The 25,585-nt window shown below is 52.1% G+C and overlaps 1 protein-coding gene across 1 annotated transcript; it reads right to left on the bottom strand.

Annotated features, from left to right (window-relative positions):
• Positions 1–2,730: 2,730 nt before the first annotated feature.
• Positions 2,731–20,029, bottom strand: B4GALT5 (beta-1,4-galactosyltransferase 5). The gene is given in 10 exon segments (XM_059827246.1): positions 2,731–2,878; positions 5,213–5,314; positions 5,830–5,952; positions 6,181–6,368; positions 7,231–7,347; positions 8,039–8,163; positions 9,013–9,126; positions 13,502–13,636; positions 19,872–19,959; positions 19,961–20,029. Coding segments are annotated over 10 exon segments (1,209 nt in total).
• Between the last annotated feature and the right edge of the window lie 5,556 nt (positions 20,030–25,585).

The following is a 25,585-nucleotide window of genomic DNA, read 5'->3' as shown; positions in this document are numbered from 1 at the left end:
AGCCACTTCTGATGGTGAGTGACCCAAAGCCTGTGGCTGTTGCTCAGACAGTACCTCCCTTAGAGAAGCAGAGCTTTACAGATAATTAACTGTCAATAAATAGTTTTGCAAATAAAATCCACATGGCTCATTTAAAAAAAAAAGAAATCAGCATCAAACAGGACCTGCCCTCCAGCGGGGCTGACCGATGGTGTTGACATGGAAGGGGCGAACAAGTGGCCTTATTGAATTTCAGCTGCCAGAATATGTACAAGTTCTCCTTAATACGAGAATTTTTACACCATAACAGCACATGCGCTTGACAGTATGTTTTTAACAGTTACATTTACTATACAGTATTTGACATAGCTGATAAGATTAACAGTGCACATTTTCAGATATTCCACATTTTAAATAGGGAAAAAATTCAACGTGATTAAAACAAAGGAACTATGAAGAGGGATGCTGCTGGGGGGGGAATGGACCCTTTTGTGCCAACCGTAGAGTGCATTTCTGAGCAGAGGTAACAGCTTTTTGTTCAACACAAGGTGCAATGGGTGTCAGGTACACATCGAAGGCTGAGGATCCCGACTAAGGTAGTTCAACACCTACTCACACACACGCATGATTCCTGGGGTAGTGAACTTGGACTAGTTGAAATACATTCCTTGTTTGAAGCACCATTAAAGACAGATTTCTAGCAAGGTCTCAAGATGAAAGAAGAGAGGGGCACGGCAACGCGGGTTCAGCATCTGAAAAGGGTCCACGTGAATTAGAGATCAAGATTCAGAAGCAAAAAGTCTTTATTGCTATATGCGCCATAAAAAGCAAATCCTCACCTCTGCCTATAAATAACCAGGTTGAATCCCCTCGGGAAGCGAGTTTAAAGCACATGTAAGTTCAAAGACTTCAAACCTAAGTTACAAACTTATCAGCGCTTTTCAAGGGCAGGCTCGCTGTCCTCTCATACCAGCCGATAAGATCTTCACAACAAGAACTCATGTTTTCTAAACTAACGTTTTCTGGATACAGGCTAGGAACGCCCTGGGCAGTCACACCCACAACAGATGCGTATGGGGATCATACGTCCACAGAACCAAGAAAACAATGTAAACCATGAGAAGTTAAGGAAACCGAAGGCAAACAACACAATAAAAAGAAAGTTAAAGCACTTCGGAGGTTAAGTACCCACCGTTGTTATGTATAAATACAAATCAAAAAGCAACCCCCAATGTATTTACTTTTAAGTCAGAGAGGTCCAGTACAAGTGACTGTGTCAGTGCTGTGTAAGGACTGGACTGGGTGTCAGTGGGGGGGAGAGCCTGGAGCCCAACCTGCCCGCAGCGGCCGTGGGGAAGGAGGGGATGGCAGATGGGAGGAGGGAGGGGCACTCCAGTTTGGATAGGGTATCAGACCAAGGTCTCTGGTTCCCGGTCCTCATTTTTTTCCATGAGCTTGATTCATGTGTCCTTCATTTCTCTCACTCTCACTAACCTGTGACAACCTGCCCCACCAGCTGGGCTTCTGCAAGTGCTGCCAGGGGCCAATGGTGATAACCAAGTGCACTACCTGGCTCTGACTGACAGCACCGCAGTGTGCTGCCAGATTTACACAATAAATACAAAATAAAACAACCTCCCAAACCATACCGTCACATTGCGGGAGTGACAGCAGGGCGCTGCCGGTCCGGGGTGGGCACGGTGTGGTGCGGCCAGCTGCCCCATCCCAAGGGTGGCACATGGGCAGGAGCCGCCGACCTGGGGCTGCGCTGCCCGCAGCAGCGTGCGCGTGAGCTCTTGAGCAACCCGCCAAGCTCACACTTGCCATCAGTGGGATATACAGCAACAGGCAATGGATTTTATTCTGTATGGCTTTTGGATTCACTTGCACATCATGTTGCAAATGTGACAGAAAGGGGAGTTTTTCATAAATATTCCCATTTCCTCACTCTCCCTGGAAAAAGCCACCCCCGTGGTTTCTGGAATGAGCGATGACACGGCTGTGTTTCTCATCAGCTACATTAGAAAATTTAGGGCCCTGTCCCACGAACATTTCTGCATTTGCACAGCTTAATCATGCAAGCAGTCTCACTGGCTTAAAAGGGAACACCTTGCACAAGTACAGTGATGCACACACAAGTGTTTACAGAATTCAGGACTAAAATGACTGACCGTATGTAAACCTCTAGCTTGGATTTGAGCCATAGAAGAAAAATAAAAAGGGGCAATTTACACAGCATATTTACACTTACACTTCTTTAAGAAGCGATTCTGTCGTATATACTTCAAGCAGGTCATTTAAAAAAACCACACAGACGTAGAAGAACGGTATCAGAAGTTGTTTGATCCCCCACCAGGGCAGTTGCCGACTGAATTGCTCCCGATGTTCACCGTCGAGAAGCCAGAGCCCCTCAGCTGAGCCGCTTCCCGGAGGAGAAAGCACGTCAGAGGCGAGTCCCGGTGCTGGAGATTGCTGGAGGAGGAATGTGGAGACAAGAGCAGCAGGTCGAACCGTTGTCCTGAAACCCAGAAAGCAAGTGGCAGAAAAAAGAAAGACTGCTGAGCTCGCTGCACAAGTATCGGGCTGGATTGGTACAGCTAGGGCAATTTGTGCGTGCACTTTCAGCCTTATTCTCCAAAATACTGTGATCCTTCATTAGACAAAGTGTTGCTTGTCCTCGATAAACCTTGGAAAAGAAAGTCTAGTGTGGTGCTTTCTTGGTGAAGGTCAGATCAAAGTTATTTTCTCCTCTTAATATTCGGTCACCAGAGCCAGCTCTGGTGTCAGGTTAACAGTGATGTTCTTATACAAGGCGTCATACGTGACGTTTGGAAAGTAGTTCAAGTTATTGAGGCCGTCCAGGGCTTGCCTTTCTTTTGACTTCCTCAACAAGGCGTACCTGCGCAACAAGAACCAGAGGCCAGAGTCACTTCCACGTATCCCACACAGCCCTGCAAAGTCCACCCAACATGACAAAAACACCCTTAAAACAGCCAATCCCATCAGCAGCTACAAAACAATGAATTTCTGAGCCCTTAAGAAAGATGACCATCATTTGTTTCTATACTCCTGGCCGGTGAACATCCCAGACCTCACAAAATTATAGTCCACTGCTTGATGAAGAGCAAAATGCTCTCTGTGCCACCAGGCAGCCCAGCAAGCACCCAGCGGTCAAAACAACCTGTAACTCCTGCCCAAAGCCTGTGGGTCCCGGTCCCAGGAGGGGGCTGAACGCGGGCGGGAGGCGGGGTGCCCCGCCAAGCCCTCACCAGGATGTTTCGGCTGGAGAAAAGCAGCTGATGGGTGATGTGGTCCTTTCCATTTTTAAGAAACTGGACCACAAACAAGAGCAGAACTAATTAGTCTGAGGGATGGGGGACAAGGAAGTAAAACTAGAAGAATGATGGTTTGGGGAAGGAAACTGCAGCTGGTGCACAAAAAAAACCTCAACCAAGTTTAGGGGCAGCATGATGAGATAAGGGCTAAGGTGGGAGGGAAAAAATAAAACATGTAAGTAGAAACGTCTTGGCAGGACAGGACACTGACTTTCTGGGGGCCTGGCAGCACTGGGGTAAGTGGGAGCTGGGCTGGGACCTTGGGACAGAAAAAGCATCAGGGAAGGGATGTGCTGGGAGGAAGACTGGATCAAAGCGAAGAGGGAAGTGCCAAAACTGGCCTCAAAGAGGTCACAGCATCAGGAAACGGGCAGGACACTTAGTGTCTCGATGAACACTTTGCTTCTCCACAGTGAAAAGTGTCGGGCGCCCCTGCTCCCTGCTCGGGTGGGAGAAGCAGCAGGGCTTTCAGATGGCAGCAGTCAGTGCTTGCCTGTGGGTAAGCGCAGAGCAGAGGGAAGCAGAGATTTCGGAGGTGGGACACAGAGGGTGTCTATTGTTAAGCCTCGCCTAGGCTGGGCACGGGGCTCCAGGCGCAGCAGTGCTTACAGGACTGCTCAGCAGCACAGGCATCAGCCTCACTGGGGCGAACCACTGCCTCACCCATCTCCACTGCAGACCCCCCCCCCCCCACAGCACCGACCCACAGCTCCTGCTGACGTCAAACTACAGCTCCCGTCTGGGGCCAGGAGGAGACCAGGGAAGCGTTAGGAACAAGAACTCAATCCCACTGCACTCCCAGCCTTCCACGCTTCGAAGGTTTGACTAAATATGCCTTTTAAAGCCAAAACAGACTTCTCTTTTTCAAGAGTGAAACAAGAGAAGCATCTCTTACTGGCTACATTCTGTCCGACAGAGAAATGAAAACTAGGGCTAAAGGTGACATAACCTCAAATGGAAACTCCCCCAAAAATGAGTCTTCTATAAAAAGAGACCAGCAGATAGCTCAAATGGTATCTGCAACATAAACCCTCCTTGCTGTCCCTTCTGCCAGCAGCGGCCAGGAGCCCCTTTGCAGAACAGAGCTTGCACTGTCCAGCAGCTCGTCACCTTTGAGTGTCAATTCCTGCAGTTGTTTGTGAAAAGGTTATTTCTCTGGTTTTCTGTTGCATAGTTTTCAGAATACTCAAATTCCACCAAGGTCCCCTGGCAAAAGCAGCCATTTGACCAACCTTCATACTCCCCATAACAATTCTGGCTCCTGGAGCAAGGGGCTGGAGCCCTCCTGCAAAGTTCCAGGGAGAACTTAGCTTTTTGAGGAAAGAGACAAAGCATCCACTACCAAATAACAACACTGCAGGGGAATGTTGCTTCTGCAACAGCAGCTGCCTTCCTAGTGCACACCCAGGGTGTTGCTACTGGACTTTCTTAGTGTTCCCAGGGACACCCAATGCTTTCGCAGCCACACACCAGGAGAGCCCCGCTCCCCGCCTTCTGCAAGCTGAGCAATGCCTCCTCCAACACTTAGATCAGGCTCTTCTAGAAACATAAAAGCTTCTCTGACAACTGGCATTAGCCACCCCTTTAGGAACATGCCCCTGGAGATAACAGGACAGGCCTGCCATGCTGACAACCCCCTATTTTGGATGGCATCCAAGCAGCTACAGCCACAATGCAAGGACCCCTCGTCGTAGAGATGCGGAGTATAAAATGGAGGGATGGAGGAATCCCGGCAGCGCTCTGCCTCCATCTCCCCGCAGTGAAGTTTCCTTCATGAGTTAAGGCTGTTACTGCCCTCAAACAGCTGCAGGGAGCCTTGCACATAGTACAGACTCTTTGTGAAGGGCTTTGGGATTCTTTAAAAAAAGAAAAAAAAAAAAAAAGAAGGATTTACTTGCCTTCCTAGGAACTGCACTTCTCCCCTATGATGGTGGGGAATTGATTTGTATTTCCCTGTGTCTCCTTCTGGTCGACTCACCGAGTAGCCTGCATACTGCACTCTGCATCAGAAAGGGAAGAAATAAAATAAAAACACATAAAAATCAACTGTTGCATTTGCTGTGCCATCAGTGCTTGCCAGGACAGCACAGATAGTGCGCTTGGGGCTCCTACAGCAGCTTTGCCTTTCCACCCAGCAGATAAGCTATGCAAACCTCCCCGCTCCAGCCTGGGCTCCGGGCAAGTTACACAGGGCTCGGCACCTCAAGGCTTCAGCTCAGCCACGATCAGTTTGAGCTCAGCAGTGTGAGATACTGCAGGCAGAGCCAATAATTTCCCCACGAGCACTTCTCTGTTTGCTTCCCATCTACTGCCTGTGCAGGCTGGAGCAGTCTCCCTTCTCACCGAGCCACCGCAGCCGGGCCGTGTCTTCCCCAGCCCCGGTGAAGCGGGCACAGCAAGCCCAGCGCCGGCTGCAGAGGTGACAACACTTCCCCCCACAGCACCTGCAAAGCTTGGCTCGCAGAACCACCGTCAGAAGCGGAGTTCAGGGATGCTGGCTGAGCTGAGCCCGTACCTGTTCCAGAGGTCGTCATCTTCACCGCCCCAGCCCCAGAAGGCGTTAGGGAAACCATTGATCTTCTGAAACTGCTCGACAGTCAGGCCACTCACCCCACCAAAGAACTCGTTGTAAGGGAGCCTAAGGAGGAGAGAAGGGGTTAGGGCAGAACCTGCCAGTGCTGCAGCTCTCCTGCTTGCAACGGGGAAAGCCTGAGCTGTGAGGATGCTATTCCTTCTATTCCCCTCTCATGTTTACTCTGCACAAAGTGTGGGAAGCAAACAGAGATTCACCTTCTGCCTTTTTAAAAAATAACCTAACACTGGCTCCTTATCTATTATGGTAGTGCAGAGGAAGACAAGTGCTTACAGATACATGTACTTATCCAGCTTGGCTGCAAAGTGCCTCGGCATCTGTCCACACCCATAGTAGTTACGGTCGTTTTCTGGTATGTGGTCCACATCGTGAAAGATGAGACAGTCCCAGTCCAAGTCCTTCATTGCTTCCCGAAAGCCAACATTGAAGAGCATAGCACGGTTAAAGGGTTGGTTTCCAGCCTAGGGGAGAGAGAGTTCCTTCTCAAGAGGAGCCCCGTGCAGTTCGTGCTCCGCATGTGCATTCTCAGTCTTGTCTAGGAAACTGCAGAGGGCAACCTGCTCCCAAATCAGTTGTGCAAAAGGAAATGATGTATTGGAACAAACAGACTCATGAGATCAACCAAGACTTAAATATTCAATCTACTGTGCAGGACCAAAAATAAAGATGCTGAAGTCTTATTACTCAGACACTTGAAAAAAAAAACCCAACCAATTTTGATCAATCTTTTTAAGACAGAGCTAAATATGGAGGTATATTTACTGGGCAGATGAAGCCAGATAGCTTAAGTGACAGGTTAACGTACACATGAAATGACAGTCTTATTTTTTTTACAGTCATGAAAGCCTTCCAGATACTGCTCACACAAGGAATGCATAGCTCTGGTCAGGCCATTTCTGTACCTGGGGATGCTCCCCACAACTACTATGGAGATATACAAAAATAATGCAGCATTCTTTAAACTCCAAATATCCGGTTCAAAGTTGTCTTTTTTAAAACACTCCCTTCAATACAGGATTTTTATTAAAAAAAAAACAACAAAAAACCCAAAACCCCACACCTCTGAATCCCTATTTTTTTAGATAAAACCAGTCATTTTTGGGCACACCTCTCAGCTGTGCCACTTTTAGGCAGAATGGGACAACTTAAACATTGCAACATGAACCCCAAACCTTTAAATGATGTGATCTGGCAGGTAAATGCCTCAGGACACAAAGCAGAGCTCCGCTTGCAGCTTTGGCTGAAGCTCCAGCAGACCCATTTCTAGCGCAGCACGGCCATGCCCCAGGGGCTGCCGCCCCAACCGCCCCAGGGCTCACTCACTTGTTCCACAACGTAGAAGGCGAACTGTAAATGTTGCCGCTGCAGCATGGGAATAAGGTGTCTGAAGAGGACGGGAAGATGCTCGTATCGATTGCGGAATGGGATCAGAATCGCCACCTGATGGGGAGAGGACATGGCTCTTACTGCACTACACCAGCGGCTCCAGCTGCTGACCAAACCCCGAGCTGGGGAGTGAGACTGGCTGGTTATAGGACAGTGAGCTGCACTAAACATGGTGTCTTGACTCTCCCATGTAGGACTGGAGCAGCTTTTCTACACCCACATCACAGCTTTCCTATTCACTTTTTGGGGTATTGTTGTTTTGGGGAAATTCAACATAACCTTGAGCAGGAGGGAGATGAGCAGCTCCCCCCCACCCACCCCCACCCCGCCTCTGCCCAGCACTGGGGACAGCAGGAGTGGGGCCAGGCCCTGCTACCCTGCTGCCCTAAGCCACCTCCCTCTGGGGATGGGAGTCCCCAGCAGTGCCACCCTGCCTCTCTGCGTCACATGCTACCCCAGATGGGGCGGTGCGGGGAGCGGGAGGCTCGGCAGCAGGGAAGCAGGCAGGTGAGCTCCCTGCCTGACTCCTTAGCAGTCCATGCAGAAGCTCAGAGCTGACTTACACACCACTGAAGCAGCTCCTGAGCTCAGCGTTTGTCCCCCAGGCACTGTGGCCCCACACTTCAGAGATCCATATACCCATTACTCTGGAGCTTCAGCACATCAGAGACCTTCCCATTAACATCTTCCCACCGCCCACCCAGGACCCTCCACACTCAGCATGCATACAGGGCTCCCCAGTTACCTTCCAGCGAGGCAGGCAGTCGCTCGGCTTCCAGTGGCCTCCCAGCTTGATGGAAGGGTCTTTTGAGAAGAACTGGTGGATATCCTCCATCGTGATCTCGCTCATATTTACATCAATGGAGCCCTCTGTGGAGACAGTGGGGAGAAGCAGAGGAGGGGGTCAGGAACCGCCATGGTCCTGGGGCAGCTCAGTGCCTGCTGCATCCCTGCCTGCTGTCCCCAGCACTGAATGGAGGCAGCCTCTTCTTTTCCCCAGGCACCAATAAAAATGATCGGGAAATGCTGCTGGCATGACTCGTAACACCCCCATCTCCTTGGCAGCTGGGCTCTGTTCAGCCTTCGTGGCCACTGTTGGATGCAGCCCTCCATCAGAGACCTGCAGCGGCCAGGGCATCCCCTTACTCCTCTACATCGGTTTCCAGCACACACAAAACCCCACACCTCAGCAGAGAGCCATTTCCCCCTTTTAGAAAACATTTACCCCCAAAAGCCCAATTTTCCACTGCGATGTCACTTTGGTGGAAGCATTTCTCCTGGCTGCAGCTCCCTTGGGTGGGGGTCCAGCCTGTCTCCCACAGCAGTCCCTGCCCAGCTGTACCCGGCACAGCTCAGGGCTGGGACCAGCAGTGCTGCCGAGGGACAAGGGAGCCACTCCACCACCACCGCCCCTGGAAAAGGGCCGGTCGAGCCTCTTCACCGGCTCCCAGCACACAATCCCTTCTTTGTTTGCATTTGCAAGCGATGGGCTCCTGCTTCGGCAGGGAGACGTGCCTCCGACGTAGCAGGGATTAATTCATGTGAGTGGCTAAACAATGATTTCCCAGGAGGGGACCGGGCTCTGAACAGCGCTCCCATTCATCCCCAGGTGCCCGGCAGCAAAAGGTGCAACACTGGCGAGCTGGGGAATGCCATAATGTGCCCTCCAAAGCCACGGGGAGCAGGAGGGGGTCACGGGGCCATTGCGATGCTACTCACTCATAGAAGGGAGCCTTTCAGGACACGTGTGGTTGGGGAAGTAGGTAAAGTCTTCAGGAAGAAACGTTGTGGCTTGCAGAAAGGTGTCATTGTGGTTCAGATCAAGAGGATAATCTGGGGAATAAGAAAAAAAAAAGGAGAGAAAAGTTTACACTTGAGCTGCAGGTCTTTATTATTTCCAGCCACCTCCCCGTGCCACTGTGAGTAGACTCGAAAGCCACCCATGGCTGAGGATGTCCCCATGCAGCATGAGCCCTAGACTTGCAACCCAGCTGGGTGCTCATCCCTGTCCTCAGGCAGGTCGCCGCAGCAGCCCCGGCTGCCTTAGACAATGCCACATCAAAAGAAACCTTTACATTTTCTGGCCAAAGGAAGAATTTTCAGTGTCACCTTTAGGTATCACAAACAGCTCAAAGCAAAGGAGCACATGGCCCTTGGAAGGAAAAGCTACTTAGCACCTTGTCCCTGAAGAACCACAGCACAGTGAGAGGGGATGTGCTCCTCCCGTGGGTCCTTTCCTAACGGACTCGGAGAAGGAAGTCCCCATGCCAGCAAGGGCTGTCAGTGCAGCAGCCTGCACGGGGAAATCCTGCCTCGTGTCCTCCTCAAAGGATCAGTAAGAACTATCACGTTACACGCAGCCTTTCCTCCAGTTTGCATTGTGCAAGAGCAGAGGAGCCTCCATGCCCCAGCACAGCACATTTCTCCAGCCCCCTCATTCCCCCACGTCTTCTACCTCCTGGGTAAAACCCCTCCAACCTGTTACAACTGTGGATGTTTTAAGGAGGTTTTTACATAAGCACAAACTTCTGCTTTCTACAGTAAAGTCACCAGCTTTGCCTAAGACAACTTTAGCCAAGCATGACCTTTATTTTAGGCACTAGAAAAAGTTTCTTGCCTGTAGTAAGGCATCAGCTGCTACAGGAGGATGCTGCCTCTCCACTTTCTCTGAGCATCAGATGCTTAGCAGGGGGTTGGCCTCTTGGTCCCACAGCACCCAGGGCACCAGCGCCAAGCTTACACCCCACAGAGGTCCTGGAAAGCAGCCATTTAGGGCTGAGCCACCCAGTCCCATCACAGGAAGCCCACTGACCTACCAGAACGAGAAGGTCTCATCCTTTCCAATTACCCTGCTGTGCACTGGCATTCCTGCAGCAGCCAGCTGCAGAAGCACGCCATGGGGCTGACATTCACCATACTGATTCAAAGCAAGAGCAGCCCTGGTTTCTCATGAGCACGGTACAAAACCGCTGGTGTTCAGGCACCCAGGGAGAAAAGAAGGTCTAGTGTCCCACCCGCCACCCCGCCCAGAGCTGTCCAAGCAGCTCTGCAAAGCCTTGGACACAAGTGTTGCAAGTGACCCATCAGTGAACAGTCAATTTACAGCAGGTAGCCAGATTTTTAAGTTATTTTACTGAACCCAGTGTGAAATTCAGATTATTTTTTTTCTTAAACCAGCAGCTATAACCTTTCAAATTAAGCATACATTAGTTTCAAGAACATATTGATAGCAAAGAGGTTTCACACATTTTATCCTGAGAGCAATTTAATAAACCCAGAATTACAGTGTAGTGAAGTGAATGAATCAGCTAAGATTAAGAGTTAAGAATCTAAGTCATATTTAAGGATAGGGACATTTAAGTAATTGCATAAGCACAGTATATTCTCCATAGCAGAAAGGCTGCATTTAATAACCACATTAATGATATATCAAGAAAAAATAATCTAGTGACAACCTAATCTTTTAAATCAAAGCAGGGAGCACTGCCTTTACCTGCAAGGTCAAAATATTTCATTTACATCAACTGGGACAAGTCATTGCTGGCCTGATATTCTGATATTTCAGCTTGCTTTATTGTGCTAGTACCTAGCATCACGTCGTCAATACTGATATCCCCTCAAATAAGTGGTACCCAAATTATCTCAGGCTCAAGAAGGACTTGTAAACAGAACCTAAGGGCTTTTCAAGTATGATAGGTATTATTTTGGATGCTTGATACTGCTCTAAATTTCAATAACCGGATTCCCATTAAACTGCTGTCACCAGAGCACGCTCTCAGTACTTAGTCCAGCTGACAACGCATGGTGAAGCAGAACTCCCCTTTTTTGCACGAAGGGCTGTCTTTTTTGCTTGCAGAAGCACAGAAGGGAGCCCTCTCAGCTCACCAAACAGGAAACCTATTATTGCATCTATTAGCAAATGCTGAAAAAGTTATAAATTACTTCCTCATTTTAATACAAGAGGAAAAAAGCTAAGGGCAAAGAATAAATGCAGATGGATGGGGACAAGGACACTGCGCTTGCAGCAGACCACCCTGTGCTTGGTCACCTTGCCATTCAGGGTGGGATACTGCGTTTTTAAGGAATGTGCCCAGAAATTAAAGGCCAAGGTCCCAGGAGGACACACACAAGGCAACACTGCACAAAACTGCTCCCCCGCAGCCCCTTGCTGGGGCAGGGGTGATGTTTGGGAGAGGTTGCAGCTCAAAGCATCAGCAGCCTCCTACTTCCCAGTGCTCCCATACGGCTGAGCAGGGACAACCAGAGAGGGGCCACAGGGTCTTCTACTACCCAAACTGGTTTGTGACCTGTGCCAGCTCACCCCTGGCAGCAGCATCCCTGCCCCTGCTCTGCACACCTCTCCTGGGAAGAGATGCAGGGATGTGACACCCGCTGCTGCCTGCGCGTAGGATGGGGCAGGAGAGCCCAGGAGCTGCTGCCAGCAGCTCTGAGTCACGATGGGGACAGTCAAGGCCTTTGCTGGCTCCCTCCCTGCAGCTGTCCCAGGCAGGTTTGCTGTCCCAGCCATCACACAGCCGCACTGCCCGCAGCGGTGTGGGGAGGATGCACTAACTAGGCAGTGCCACCCACCCAGATCCCACTGAGGTGCCCAAAAACAAGAGTCAAGGAGGGAAAATACTGATCCCGGTGTTTATATAATTCTTGTGGCCACAGCGCCACGTGCCTTCCAGATGTCACCGCCATCCGTCACGCATCTGCTCTGACCTGCCTGCCAGGGAAGGTCGCCCAAGGATGGCGCATAGCACTTGTGTATGTTAAAACCGTCCTCGTGGCCGGAGCTCTCGGGGCAGGAGGGGTATCAGCCCATGCCTGCAGAGCTGGGATGGATCTGAGGCCCGAGCAAAGCCAGTTATTTCAGTAGCAGCAGTACCGGTATTGCTGACTGACGTGGTAACCATTTCGCTGTCTGCTGCAGGCAGCAGGTAGACACCGCAGATTTTTGGAGGGCTCGGAGCCCCAGGGGCCAGGACCGCAGGGGAACGGAGGCTCTCATCACCTCATCACCGCAAGCAGCAGTGGTGGAACATTCAACCCTCCTCCCCTCGGGGAATCAGCTACTTCCTCACCCTGCATCTGCTTTACTTGATGTTTCCAGCCTTAGAAACAGCCTGGGCTGGCAGCCCGGCTGACTTCGGCGGGGAAAGGAAGGAAGCCGGGGTGTCACCAGGTTGTATTTCTTGTGCAACTTGGCAAGTCCCCTCCTGCACCCCTCCGGACGGAGTACAGCTGAACTGGTGCCCGCACCACCCGCTCCTCAGCAGGCTGGGCAGCAAGGACACGGCTTGTCTTTTTTATTAATAAGGAAATAATCTTGCCTTGTAAACCACTCAGTCCCTGCTGACGAACCCTCGCAGCAGAGGAGCTGAGCTTCCCAGCACCACCGCAGCCTGATGCCAACCGCACCAGCGTGAGGCATCAACGACATGTCAGCAGGGAAGGAACATGCTCGGCGTCACACCAGCCCAAAGGCAATGCCTCACCCTGCCTTACACACAGCCACGTGCATTTATGCTTCACTGTACCATATTTACACCACAACTTGTAACCCTGTTATCAGCTTCATATTACGATGATGAACAGCCTGGGAATGGGAGCCTGCGACTCTGCTCCCTGCATTCTGCCCAAAGTTCAATATATTTTCTGTGGCAGACCTCCAGCCAAGTCATCTCAGTTCATCCTTGCATGGGAAGAGCGAAGCTTATGAGCACAGGCTCCTCCACGTGCACGGAGCCAGGGCTCTCTGCACGTGTGAGCCTGGGAAGTTATTTTTTAAGTATGAAACCTGATCCTTGCACTGAATTTGGAAGTGTTTACCCTCAGACTGGTTGAAGCTAACAAGTTGAATTCCTGGAAAGCAAAGAGTTTTTTAGCTCAACATCCCATCATTTGAGACCTTTCAAGTTTTTCAACCCTTATACAAGGTAGAAGCATTTGAATTTTTTTATATATATATCATTTTTATATATAGTGTGTGTATATATACAGTAATTCTATATATAATATGTATTTTTATGTTACATACAATGTATATTTATACATATAAAAAAATAAAAAAGCTAATTAATCAAAGTTCCCACCCTGCATTTACCAGCATAAATTAACTCCTTCAAGCAAGAGTGGTTCACGTCAACTCAATTTCCAATGGAAATGGAACCTTTGATCACAATGACAATTATTCAAGAGATACCTGAGTCATTCACGCTGCTGTTCCTCTTGGCATAGGCACTGCGGACCACCTGCTCGTACACCTGAGCTCCTATTGTTCGCATGTTTTCACGAATCATGATGCCTTGGGCTTGCATCATGAAGAGGTAGGTGTTCACTGCAAGAGAGGAAAAAAAAAAGGAGTATTTCCATGAGCGTCAGCTTTTGCAGGAAAGAAATAGGAGCCTTTTGGAACCATTCCCAGCCTTCTGCTTGGTTTCAGCTCCCTCCTGCCAGGAGGATCCCTGGGTCGCACGTGCCTTGGTTGCCCGACGGGAGCTGGGAAGGGCACAGAGTCAGGAAGCGGAGGCATAAGGCACATTCGGAAACCCGGCTGGTTAATAAGGGGAACCTTATTATACCATACCCAGCTAGACCTGACAACGCAGACTGTAATGCAGCATTGCAGCTTAAACAACGGTACCTTTTGCTGCCTAAGTAGGGAGGTTTAGTTAGGAAATATTGTTATAACAGGAAACTAAGCCACACGCCTGGAGAAGGGCATTCGCTCCTAGACTGCAGCACCGAGGGCTGACGCTTGGACAGAGGTACCTCAGTGGGCACCACAAAACACATCCCACTGCCAGTCTCTGAGCCCACCAGCGATCCATACATCCCAGAGCAGGCAACATTTTGCAGCACAAGCCCCTTGGGTCCCTGGGGCCAGCCCCCCCAGCCAGGCTTCTTCCCCCCCCTCCTTTCCCACTGACCCTGTGCCCTGGCATCGCTCAGGCAGAGCCTGCTTAGGTTTCAGTTTAAGCTGACACCCGGAGCCGGCAAGGACGGGCCCCAAAGCAAACATCAGCAAGCACAGCTCTGCGTCACCAGCAGTGCCCGCAGGGACAGCGGGACAGCCACCCACCGGGACAGCAGGACAGCTACCGTGCATGCCACAGCACCCCTCACCAGCATCGCGGTGCCAGCCGCGGCCCCCCTGCAGTGACGTTTTAGGCTTAAGAATGAAGGGATAAAAAATAATCTTGATTTGAACACAGGAAGGAGGGGAGATCCAGAAGGCCAATTCTGCAGTAGTAATTAAAAAAAACAGGTCAAAACACAGTCCAGGAGGGATGAAGAAGGCACCAGTCCAAGGAAACAACAGAGACCCTGCACAGAGGAGGGCAGTAGCTCATGAAACGTCACCAGGAAACATCCGTAACAGACAGGTTGTTTCTACAGCGGGTGTATCGCAAGCTGTAATAGCCTGAAACCAGCGGCTGCCCGTGCCAGGAAGGTACAGTCATAGCTGGAGTCACCAGGAGCGCCGATTAGATAGGGCACCCCGGAGGCGGCACCGCTATCGGCGAGCCAGGGTCCCCCCAAACACCGCCCACCAGCACACACGCTGACGCACTGCCCCGGTCTCCCTGCCCTGCCTTCCCCTTTTACACCCACAGATCGCGTCAGCCTCCAGACAGGCTGCCCAGATGCATTTCCCAATCCCAACCGTATTTTGTTTTCACACAGCTAAGTAAATATTTAAAAGGGCGACGGAGCCCCACGCCATGCCCAGAGCCCCCACGCCATGCCCAGGCGCTGCCCGTGCCCAGCCTGTCTCCAGCCATCGGGAATCACCAGGTTTTCAGCAAGAAGGGGGTCGGTTGCATTAAGTGCTTGGCAACTAAATGGCTTGAAATGCAATTTTAAACGCCTGTTTCCAGCCTCTCCCTTCCCATACGCGTACCCTTTGTGGTAGAGCCAGCGATGGCCCCTTAAGCCAGCCGTTATGCCAGCAACAAGCAGGAGCTGCCTCAGCCAAAGCTGCACCCAAACCCTCTTTGCTCACCCTCCCTCCTCTTCTGGGGCCAGCTCTGCAACCCAGAGTAACCGCCGGGTCGGTTAGTGAGAGCTACAAAACAAACGTGTGCTCTGGTGCAGTTTCGTGACAAGATACCCCTGTTGCAATGACAGTGAGAGGCAGCGAGGGCTGCTCCCGCTCAGAAAAGATGGGGAATTCACTCTAGCAGATCCCCAGGGAATAAGGCTCAAGGAAAAGCTGGCATTTTGATGTGGCAACACAGGCCAGATACAGACGTAGCTGAAATTCTCCATGCAAAGCCTTACATCCAGTCCTAAAACCTTCATATGCTCACACTCAGACTCATCTGCTGCTCGGAGCTCAGCATCGCCTCCCAGCACCAGTGGTCCGGCCCCAGCATCCCTCCCAGTCACAGCCCCAGCTTCGCCAGGCAGCTGCCAGCTGGGACTTAGGAAAATGGGAGTTGCTGGGAGGGGAAAAAAAGTTTGCAGAAATGGGCTATTTAGGGGTTAGTGGTGAATAAGCGAGCAATGCAATCAGGCTGGCACAGCCTCAGGGGTCTAGGGCAGGATGCATAGGGCAGCTCCAGCCCGACCTGCCCGAGCCGGCCAGGCAGAGGGCAGGTCTCCCAGATGACCACGACGAGATGCAGAAGTTGGGCAGCTTCTCCTTCAGCTCACCAGTCTATCTCATAGCTCTGCCGCGGTTGCAAAGGTGACATATCAAGGGTTGATGCTTGGGGCGTATGGCTCCTGAGGACACATTTCTAACATCTTGCCCCAATGACAGCCCCCACCCCAAGGTGCAGCCAGAAGCACTGCGAGGCTCTACCAGGAGGCAGCACAAACCAACACATCCAGCGACAGGATCAGCATCCTCCGAAGCCAAGCAAGCACAGCAGAGCGCAGACTCATAAGGGAGAGCAGCACCATACAGCCTCGCCTCGGCCATCACCAAATAGCGAGGGTTAGAGACTGCCCCGCTCTCTTTCCAGAAACCCAAAAGGCTAACCAAGAGCCGGGGCACAGCCCCTCTCCTCTTTGCACAGAGCAAAGGGTAGCTGAAGCCACTCGAGTTGAGATGTTTACCAGGACCACGCTGTTGATAAGGGAAAGGGGGGCAGCGAGCTTGCACCTTCCAGCTTGCATGGAGTTTGAGCCAGTGGCAAGGCATGAACGCTGATGCTGAACAAGTAATTTAGCTTTCTACTTCATTATGCCTTCTACTCGCTGGATAAAGCGGAACCAGGTTTGGTGAAGCGTGAAAGAACAGGAGAGACAAATCATCATCCAATCCCTGCTTAATTTAAGGAAGAGGGAGGTTTGTCGGGCGCAGTGAAAGCGCCGTTTGTTCCCCGCTCGCTCGGCAGGCAGATGGAGCAGGGCCTTGCCACAGCCACATGACACAGCTTGCTGGGTCGGACTCGCACGGAGCTGCAGTGGGAATCCTGAACAGACTGTCACAGCAGCCACCATCCCAGGGGAGCGCGAGCACAAACAACACCAGCTTTGTTTAAGGCAGCAGTGGCCTTTTCACATATCAACCCCTTTACTCAGATGATTAAGGAGATACCTGGCCACGGACGAGCTGTGCCATCAATGTGCCACACACCCAACGCCAAGAACCCCCCACGACCACACCGACCCCAACCCAGGGACAAGAGCCCCTTCTCCTGCCCTGAAAATGACCTGCCACCATGAGATAAGCCTCACAAACCCCACGCTTATCCAGAACACGCAATTCATTTGGGTCAGAAAACCAGCTTTAAAACACACTATTGAAAACACTTCACTCCCCATACCCACAAGGTGCTTAAATTAGCTCCGTAGGGGTGCCGTGGCCAGGGCTGGGTCAGGACCAACCTTTGGGAATCGCTATACCGCACTCAAACCTCACTCCTGGGTCTACTTTGCTTTTGACGAGCAAATTGGCCACGTTTTAAATTTATTAAGCCTGACGTAGCTGACCCTTACAGAGCCCCGGGCCCCTGTACCCGAGAGGCAGCACCTCCCAGAGCCGCAGCAGCGGAGGAAGGAGATGCCGAGCATCCCCGCCGCTGCCCTCTGCCAGGGGAGGAACACGCACACACGCACGCTCACGGCGCGCTCGGCCTGAACCAGGGTTCAGCCCGAAAGCAATTACCCTTGTTGCGAGATATTGCTAATCTAATCACATAGGATGATCTTGAAAATTACATTGGCCTTCTGTCTTTATTCCATTTGAGCACACAGCACTTCAGACCACGTACACGCAGCGGTAACAGCCCGGCTGTGGCCGCTGAGCAGCGGGACAGGGACAGGAGAGGGTTTTTAGCTGCTGTCAGTAGGGAGATGCCCCTTTTCCTGCAAATTTCCAGCAGACCCTCACTACCCACACAGAAAACGAGCAAAATTTAAGAATCCATTCGCCCAAATGACTCTGCCTTAAGATTATTCTTGTTCGTTAAAGGACAAGTCAACCCCACTAGGATTTAAACACATGGAAACCATGATATCAGACCTACGGCTTGCCACCAGCGGGAGCAGAGGCACACAGCCGCACCCTAGGGCCGGTGCACCCCCGGGATGCTGCACCCCAACCTCCCTGCTCACAAGCAACAGGGAGGACAAGCGCTCGTCCAAGCCAGGAGCAGATGCAAGAACTTCAGCCAGGGAGGTAAAGTCCAATTACATAAATGAGTGCTGAAGACTTCCTGTAATCATTTCTCTGTTGGTATTTTCGGAGCACTTCTAATCAAGAAACAGCTGACTCTCTCATGGAAACTTAGTTTCACGGTGATGATATGTGCTAGAAGAGGCAGCGGGGTAATTCGCAGCTCGGGAGTCGATTCGGAAGAGCCCTGACCATGATCCACGTCAGCTACGGGCAGAGGAAGGGGACAGAGCTGACACGTCTTGCTCCTGACCCCAACACGCTTCCGCCACCTGCGGAAAGGACCTTCCTCCAGCATCCCCCGGCACGGGGGTACCCCAAGCCCCATGCCGGGAGAAAGAGCTGCCGGGGCTGGGGTCAGGAAGAGGGGCCAGGCGGTTCACAGCGGCCCCGCATTCCTGCGGCAGTATCAGCACCCAGCACGGCGGCCAGGCTTTCCTGAGGAAGAAGCGGCTCTTCCTCCGCTTTGAGATTTAGTTTTCTGTCACATTCAGCATTTTTCCCGGTTCATTAGCCCACCGGCACTGCAGAAGCGCCGAGGAGCTGTTTGTGAGTCTATCAGGGTCTCACTGCCATGTGCAGCCTTCTCCTGCCAGCACCAGGGGCTCTGGAGGAGCAGCCGGACCCCGTCCCAGCACGGGCAGCCGCCGCGAGCCCCCGCCCTGCCTCAGGAACACACATCTCAACCGACACAGCCGTCAATCCACGTACAACCAGGGAAACCGCCGCTGAACAAGCCGCTTTGCGAGGCATTCGGAGCGGGTACGAAGCGCCCGGCAGAGCTTGCAGGACGCCTGCGCATGGGAGACGCAACGGAGGCTCTGGAAGGGGTGAAGGTCCTGCAGGCAGCAGGGATGGGTGCTCAGGTCACCCCCAGCACCCTGCCAGGGCTGGGAGGTCCTGCCCGCTGCAAACACCTCCCATGGGGCCCAGAGACAGCAAAACCAGCAGAGTCACATCCACCTCAAGCCTTTTGTTAAACTCTCCCAGCGGATGCCCAGCAGCAATTCAGCTCCGTTTGCATTAGTAGTACCAAGGGGTTTAATCAAACTAAGCCTCCAAGGAGCAGATAGACAGTTACAATAGTCTTAAATCGCAAACAACCTAACTAGGAAATTTGGCAGCATCCCACCACTAATATACCATGAGACCTCTGTCTCTATTAGCCTTCCAGTGGCACTGTATTCCCCAGACATACAGAGTGCCAGAACAATTAAATAAGAGGTTCCTATTAGTTTTAGAGAATTCAATATTAATGCCGTCACTATTACTTAGCCCTTTGCCTATAAATAGCACAGGAAGGAATAATTTGATACGCTAAGTGGTCTAAGAATTAACAGTGCAGCAGCAGCACTGAGATGGTAATTACAAACCACCCGTCCCCAAAATTGGCAAGTTCGTAGCCTGCACGTGCATGAAGCAAGCAGGGAAGATAGGAGACTGCAGTGATGCTCAACCGAAACCTGAATATGGGGAATTTGCATCTGAACTGTCTGAGAGAAAAATGACCCCGGGGAGGCTTCAGCAAGGGGGAAGAAAATTCAGATTATTCTAATAGTCCCTATATTTTTTAAAGTATCCATTTAAGATGGCAACTTTCAGCTGCAATCCCACAGCTGGCTGAGCTAAGGCCTTTGGGCAACTCACTTTGAAGAACACTGCACCAATTTTAGGGTACCCAGCAAGAGGAGCATGACGTGCTCTGCGTGCACGGGAAAACTCGGAAGGCCAAGGGAACTCACGGAGCGTTCGCAGCACCGAAGCGCCCAAGGAAGGAGCCCTGCACCCTGGCAGCAGCCAGGGCTGGCAGTGGGACTGAGCCCCAGGTCACGCAGGCGCAGTCACACCCACCGGGACAGCGAGCAGCCCAGCACCGGCACGCATGGTACCAGGCTCCACGCAGGCAATGCCGCGGGTGGGGAAGCCAGAGGACACAAATTACCTGTGCACCAGGGCAGCAATGCCCAGGATGGCTGTAAGATCACACAGGGCTTTGCAAGTCCCAAGAACAGCTCAACTCCCAGGCTCCGGCTGCAATTCTTCTTTGTGAGGAAGGGCGTAGTGACATGTGCAGGCTGGAGCATAGAGCATAACAAGCATTTGCCCAAGTTAAATATTACCCTTCCTAGCGAGATTCAGATTCTCCTACTTTAATTGCAGTTCAGGAGATGCAATTGCACATGACTGCATCTCCTGTTTATTCTCCATCCCTCCCTCTTCCCGGCGATGGGCAGCTCTCCCCATCTCGCCTCCCTTCACCAGGGTCAGCGCAAACGCTTCCAAGGAGAAAAAGAGCATCAGCTGCCAGCAGATTTCTCCCTACGCAGAGCATAAAAGCACAGCACTCACTGGGCACTTGTGGGCATCGCACAGTTAAATGTGCAATAAAAAGCTCTTCAGCAGGCGGAGTGAAATGGTTGCTAACCTCTCCGGCTGGCAGCACTCGCAGGCTGCTGCTGGCTACCGACAGCAAACATTTACAGTTCAGCGTTTGTTCCTTAGGTTCATTAGGAGACAAAGCGGTGGAAATTCCTGCGTCCTAGACACCACCTCGAAGTGGCAGGAATCCTGATGCCTGAGCCCGATGCTCATGTAGGATCAGGATGAGGAAACAGAGGGACAGCTTCGGTTAAAAAAAAAAAAAAAAAGAATTAAATGAACATTTGGGCAAGCAAGGGAGAGGAAGAGCAGGCAGATACTCCCCAGCACTGCCCCTGAAGCAGGAGGGCAGGGAAGGACATGGGCTGCTAGGGACAACTCCTCCTCTCCTGGAAATCCTCTGCTGCAGGCAACCCTCGCCACCAACCCGGACATCCTACTCATCAAACCAGCAGCCTTAGGACGTGCAGGAAAAAAGGGACATGTGGGGTTGTACGGCCCAGGAAATGCATTCAAGAGGGAGTTTTCACAGGGGCTGTCCTTCACAACCTAGAATACAGCCAGACCACAGCAGAGAATAGAAGACAGGTTGGATTTGGGTTTAAAATTTCTATATACATCACACACCATTTAAATAAGATTTTGAAATCACTGATTTGCTAGTCTTCCAAATTAGGAGATTAACTATACCCATTGGAGAGTATAAAATTGTCAAGATAAAAACAACTTAACAGAGTCATGGATTTACTGACTCAGTTCACACGGTACAAGCTGCACTGTCTGAAGCTTTAACACCCTGACTTTGATGGAGGAAAACAGAATGGGACTGTTGTTTAGGATATTCCCCAAAAAAACAGACAAAGACCTGATTTTTCAAGCATGTTTTACAAGTTCAGCATGGCTGAACAAAAAGGGTTATCACATGTACAGCCTCATGTTTGCTGCAACTGAGCTGTTCCAAATGGGGGTCTGAGATGTTGCTTCTGGTCAGTGGCTTGCCTCTTACACCAGGCTGGACCATCCCAGTTAACAACACGAAACAATACGCCCTCCCAGTGGTCACGCTTAAATGAAGGCGCAGGATTTGTGGTTACAGCACCCAGGACGGCATTCGTTCTTCGCTCAATTCAGCAAGACCCACAGCACATCCTCCACTGCCATTTATGGCTAAAGCATGGTCCAGCTCTTATTTACATCTTCTTTGTCTCTGAAAAAAATCAGCGTGGGAAAAGTCCTGCACCCTGCCTAGTTTGCCCATGATGCACACACCCCAGGGGACCCGCTTCTTGCCATCGGAATGGCAAAACCCAAGGCAGATATTTTCGCCCCTGCGGTGGGCTTGCCTATGCCAAGCCACTGGCTGCTCCGTGCCTCCGACCTCGGCAGAGCAGGGCGCGCCGGTGGGGACACCGCCACGAACCACCCGCCGGGAGGTGCGCGGCAGGTTGCAGACTGCAACCCTCAGCCCGTACTAAGGCGCTTACCCCGGTAGTCCCCGAGCACCATGCCACAGCACGACTACTCCTCTCAGCAGGGCAAGAGCCTCCACCAGAAGCCGCAAGCTCGCCTCTGACCCAACGTTGGGTGTTTCAGCTCCTCGCTGGGGCTAAAGAGCCCAGACCCAGCAAAAGCACACGCTGCAATACTGCGGTCAGTACCTGCTACTGAAAATAAAGCATCCTGCAAAAGCTGCAGCCCTGGAAGTATAAAAGCTGCTTTGCAGCAAGCACGATTTGCACTGTGGAGACTGCATCTAGGGAGAGATCCCTCTGTAGCAATACTCCAAGACTGTCCCTGTTGCGATTTCTTTCCTACCCATTGCCAGGCCTGGGAAACCAGCTGTTTCAGCAGCCAGGGAAGGAGCACTGCCACAGCCCCACCTCCACACTACGCATCAGCTCGTCTGCTGGAGAGCCTGTCAGCCCTTTCAACTCCTAAAAAATTCCCCAAGCTGAAATTCTTCTCTCACGTGGGATTATTGTTGTCCCAGATTTTAAAAGGCAGCAGCTCGGAGCTCCCTGCCAAGGGTACTTTCACCATACAGTGCCATTAAGACCCACAGCAGCTTGGCCTCCGCAGTACGATGACAGAGTTGTTCTTGTCTGCAATAATTAAAGACTACACTGCAAACAGTCAGTACAGCTGCTCCGTTTTTACAGGCTGAAAAAAGCTATCAGAAAGAGGATGCAACTTTGAAGCTCCAGCATAAAGACCATTAGCTGTGGGATTTTGTCAGAACTCTGATGTCCTAAGACATTTATTAGCTTTGTTGTGAGCTATGTAGCCTTGGAATACCTAACATTTTTGATACGGTTTTCTTCCGCCTGACAAGCAAACTGGTAATACAGCTGCTGTAAATGAATTAACCAATTCCATTATCAGAGTAGGGAATGACTTCATTGGAAATAATTCATCCCTCTATCTATGAGCTTATCTAACACTTAACTAAGAGACTACACATCACAGCCTGTGTGACGCCTTCCTGGGTGTCAGCAGAAAAGCAATAGCACAAGAGGCAGTTTAGAATGCCTTGAATGGAGGAAAATGGAAAAACCCTCATCTCCACCTCCATCCGCGCCGCAAACCTCTGCTATGCACTTCAGGACCAGACCTCGGCACACACCAGACCCCCCCCGGGGGACCAGCCCCAGCTCTGTGGCTTCCCCCCAGGATCACCCTCCTCTCCCTCCCTCCTTGACTCGTCCCTCCTGCCCCGCCATGGCAAACATTTCCTAACAGCGCTGCCGCCCCAGCGCCAGTCATACAAAACTCCTAAACCTTATCAGGGGAAGGGGGGGAATAAAGTGCCCTGGCATCAGAAACCAGATTCGCACCGCCCTTTACCGCAAGCACCACACTCGCAGAACTGTGCCTAACGCACCACGATTAAGTTACATATTAATCCTAGATAAGCAGAAACAAGGCTATTAAGTGAGTAAGCTCAGCAAGGGATAAGAGCGTCCGCAGCCCCAAGCTGTAACCCAGGTTCAGGATCCACCACGGGGCGACGGGGACATTGCCAACCACGAGGGACGGGAAGTTTGTGGTCCCCAGACTCCCACCCCACCAGGGTTTTACGAACAGGGGGAAAACCCAGTGCAAGTTCATCAATACAGCGTTTCAGCCCCTGGTGCGGCTCGCCTGTGAGCAGGCTGCAGGGATGGGGAGCTGGGCACTGAGCCCGGCTGCCCGCAGCCTCCCAGCAGCACAGGGCACACAGCACCTGCCCATCCCATCGCGGGGAGGAGGCGACCACCACTGCCGCCTCCTGCCCCAAGTCACTAGCACTCACCTGTGCAATGGCTCCGCAATTGCTTGGGAGCTTTCAAGTCGAATTTCTTCTGTATCACCCCCCCCTCGCAGCCCTGGAGAGGGACGAGCACATGCAAGGGCACATTGGATATCAGCACAAACCCCCTCCTTCCATTCCCCACCCCCCCAACACCTTTAAGCTCCTCACACTCCGCAGCAGTTTCTTTAAGAGACTTGCATGTTTACCAAGGGATCTGACCACTCGCTCTTTGATATGAGCCACAGGGCAGGGGAAAAAAAAAAAAAAACAATAAACCAATTCCAGCCTGCCTGTACCCAGAAGTCAAGCTCTGCAAACAAGTGAAGAGTCAGACATTTGGCTACCTTGGAAAAGATAAACATGCTGGGAACGGGAGGCCAGCGCTCCCCGGGTCAAGCAGCCCTCCTCAGCCCCATGTGGGATGCACCCCCCCGCCATGCCCAGCTCAGCCCGCGCTGCCCCAGCCTGCCCACTGCACAAACCCCTGGGGATAAGGGGGCAGCACTTAGAAATTAATTCCCCTCCTTGTTTTCCAACAGGTGGGCACATCCCTCCATTTGGGTCCAGGAGGAGGGTCTAGACACGGCAGCTCCGGGAGCCCTTCCGCGGGGGGCTGGCGTGGGCACACAGCGCCCAGAGGCTGCTCCAGCCCCTGCCACAGCCTGCAGACAGGACCCGGCTGGGCAAGGGCAGAGCGAGAGCTGGGGAGCAGCTCGGTGCTTTGCCACCACAGCACGAGGGCAGGCTCTGGGAAAGCCAGCAGCGTGCTGGCACCCTCCTGCGCGACCAAATCCCAGGGGAGAGGCAGGGTGAGCCACAACAGCCCAAGGGGATGCTCAGCCTGCAAACAGGGAGGGTGGAATGGCTCAGAAATATGACCACTAAAAGCAAACATTGGCCATCTCCTGCACAGAGGCAGTGCCAGTCCCTGGAGCATCTCCCTGCCCTGGACTTTCAGTCTCAGACACAGAGAGCAAAGTCCCTGTGCTCACCTGAAGCTGCAGTGATCCCAGCATGGCCTTCCCTGCCCTTACCCAAGCAACACCCCATGACCGTACACAGAGCCTAGAGGTACCAACCTCCGATTTCTGTCCCCTCTCCCACCCAGCTCCCATTTAAGAGTCTCCTTGCCCTCCATTCCCCCACATCGCTAGTGGGAAGTTAAACTCACAACTGCATCAAGCATGCTATGACGTCTTGGGGATGGCACATTTCCTTTGCATCCTAAAAAAAATGCACCAAAACACCACGTATCTCGATGTGCATCTCATGAAGACGCACCGGAGTAGCTCCCTGGTGGTGCTGGGGCCAGGCACAGGCACTGCGGCATCGGCAGACCCCGTGCAGGACGGCTGGAAGCAAAGGCAGCTTCATCGGGGGCTCAGCAACCTTCTCCTCTCCCTCTGCAAGCATCCTCTCACTTCCAATGGGCAGGGTTGGCTATTGCAGACACCCCCAGGTTTGGGAGGGCTGCAGGGAAGGAGCTGGGCAGGCGGCAAGGGCAGGACTCCTCCGCGCCGGGACAGCCCTGAGGGGCCGTGGGGAAGGAGCTGATCAGGGCTGGCGTCCCACGGACCTCACCCACACCAGCCCCTACAATGCACCAAGCATGGCACCAGCCTGCAGCTATGCAGCAGCCCACCCTCCTCCTCCTCGCCAAGGCACCAGCCTTTCCCTCCACACCGGATAACGAGATTTTAGATTACACCAATTTATCCACTCAAGTTACCCTATTTGTCCATGTCATGTTTGCTTCTCCAAGGTGTTACAGCTAAACGCCATCCTCCTCCGCTCCCACCGTCCTCCACGCAGCCGAGCCCTTGGCAGCGCTTTGCAGACACAGCTCTACAAATGCCACGATGCTCTTCAGCAGCATCCTGCAATTTGGGGGTTTTCTGACCCACTCCCGAGCCAGATGCAGATGCAAGTGCCCCACATGCAAAGGTGGAGAACAGCACAGAAATTTAATACAGGTTGCTCTTCTG

The sequence above is a fragment of the Gavia stellata genome, chromosome 20 (genome assembly GCF_030936135.1).
Source record: "Gavia stellata isolate bGavSte3 chromosome 20, bGavSte3.hap2, whole genome shotgun sequence".
Lineage (NCBI taxonomy): Eukaryota > Metazoa > Chordata > Aves > Gaviiformes > Gaviidae > Gavia > Gavia stellata.
This window is presented reverse-complemented; position numbering and strand designations above follow the sequence as displayed.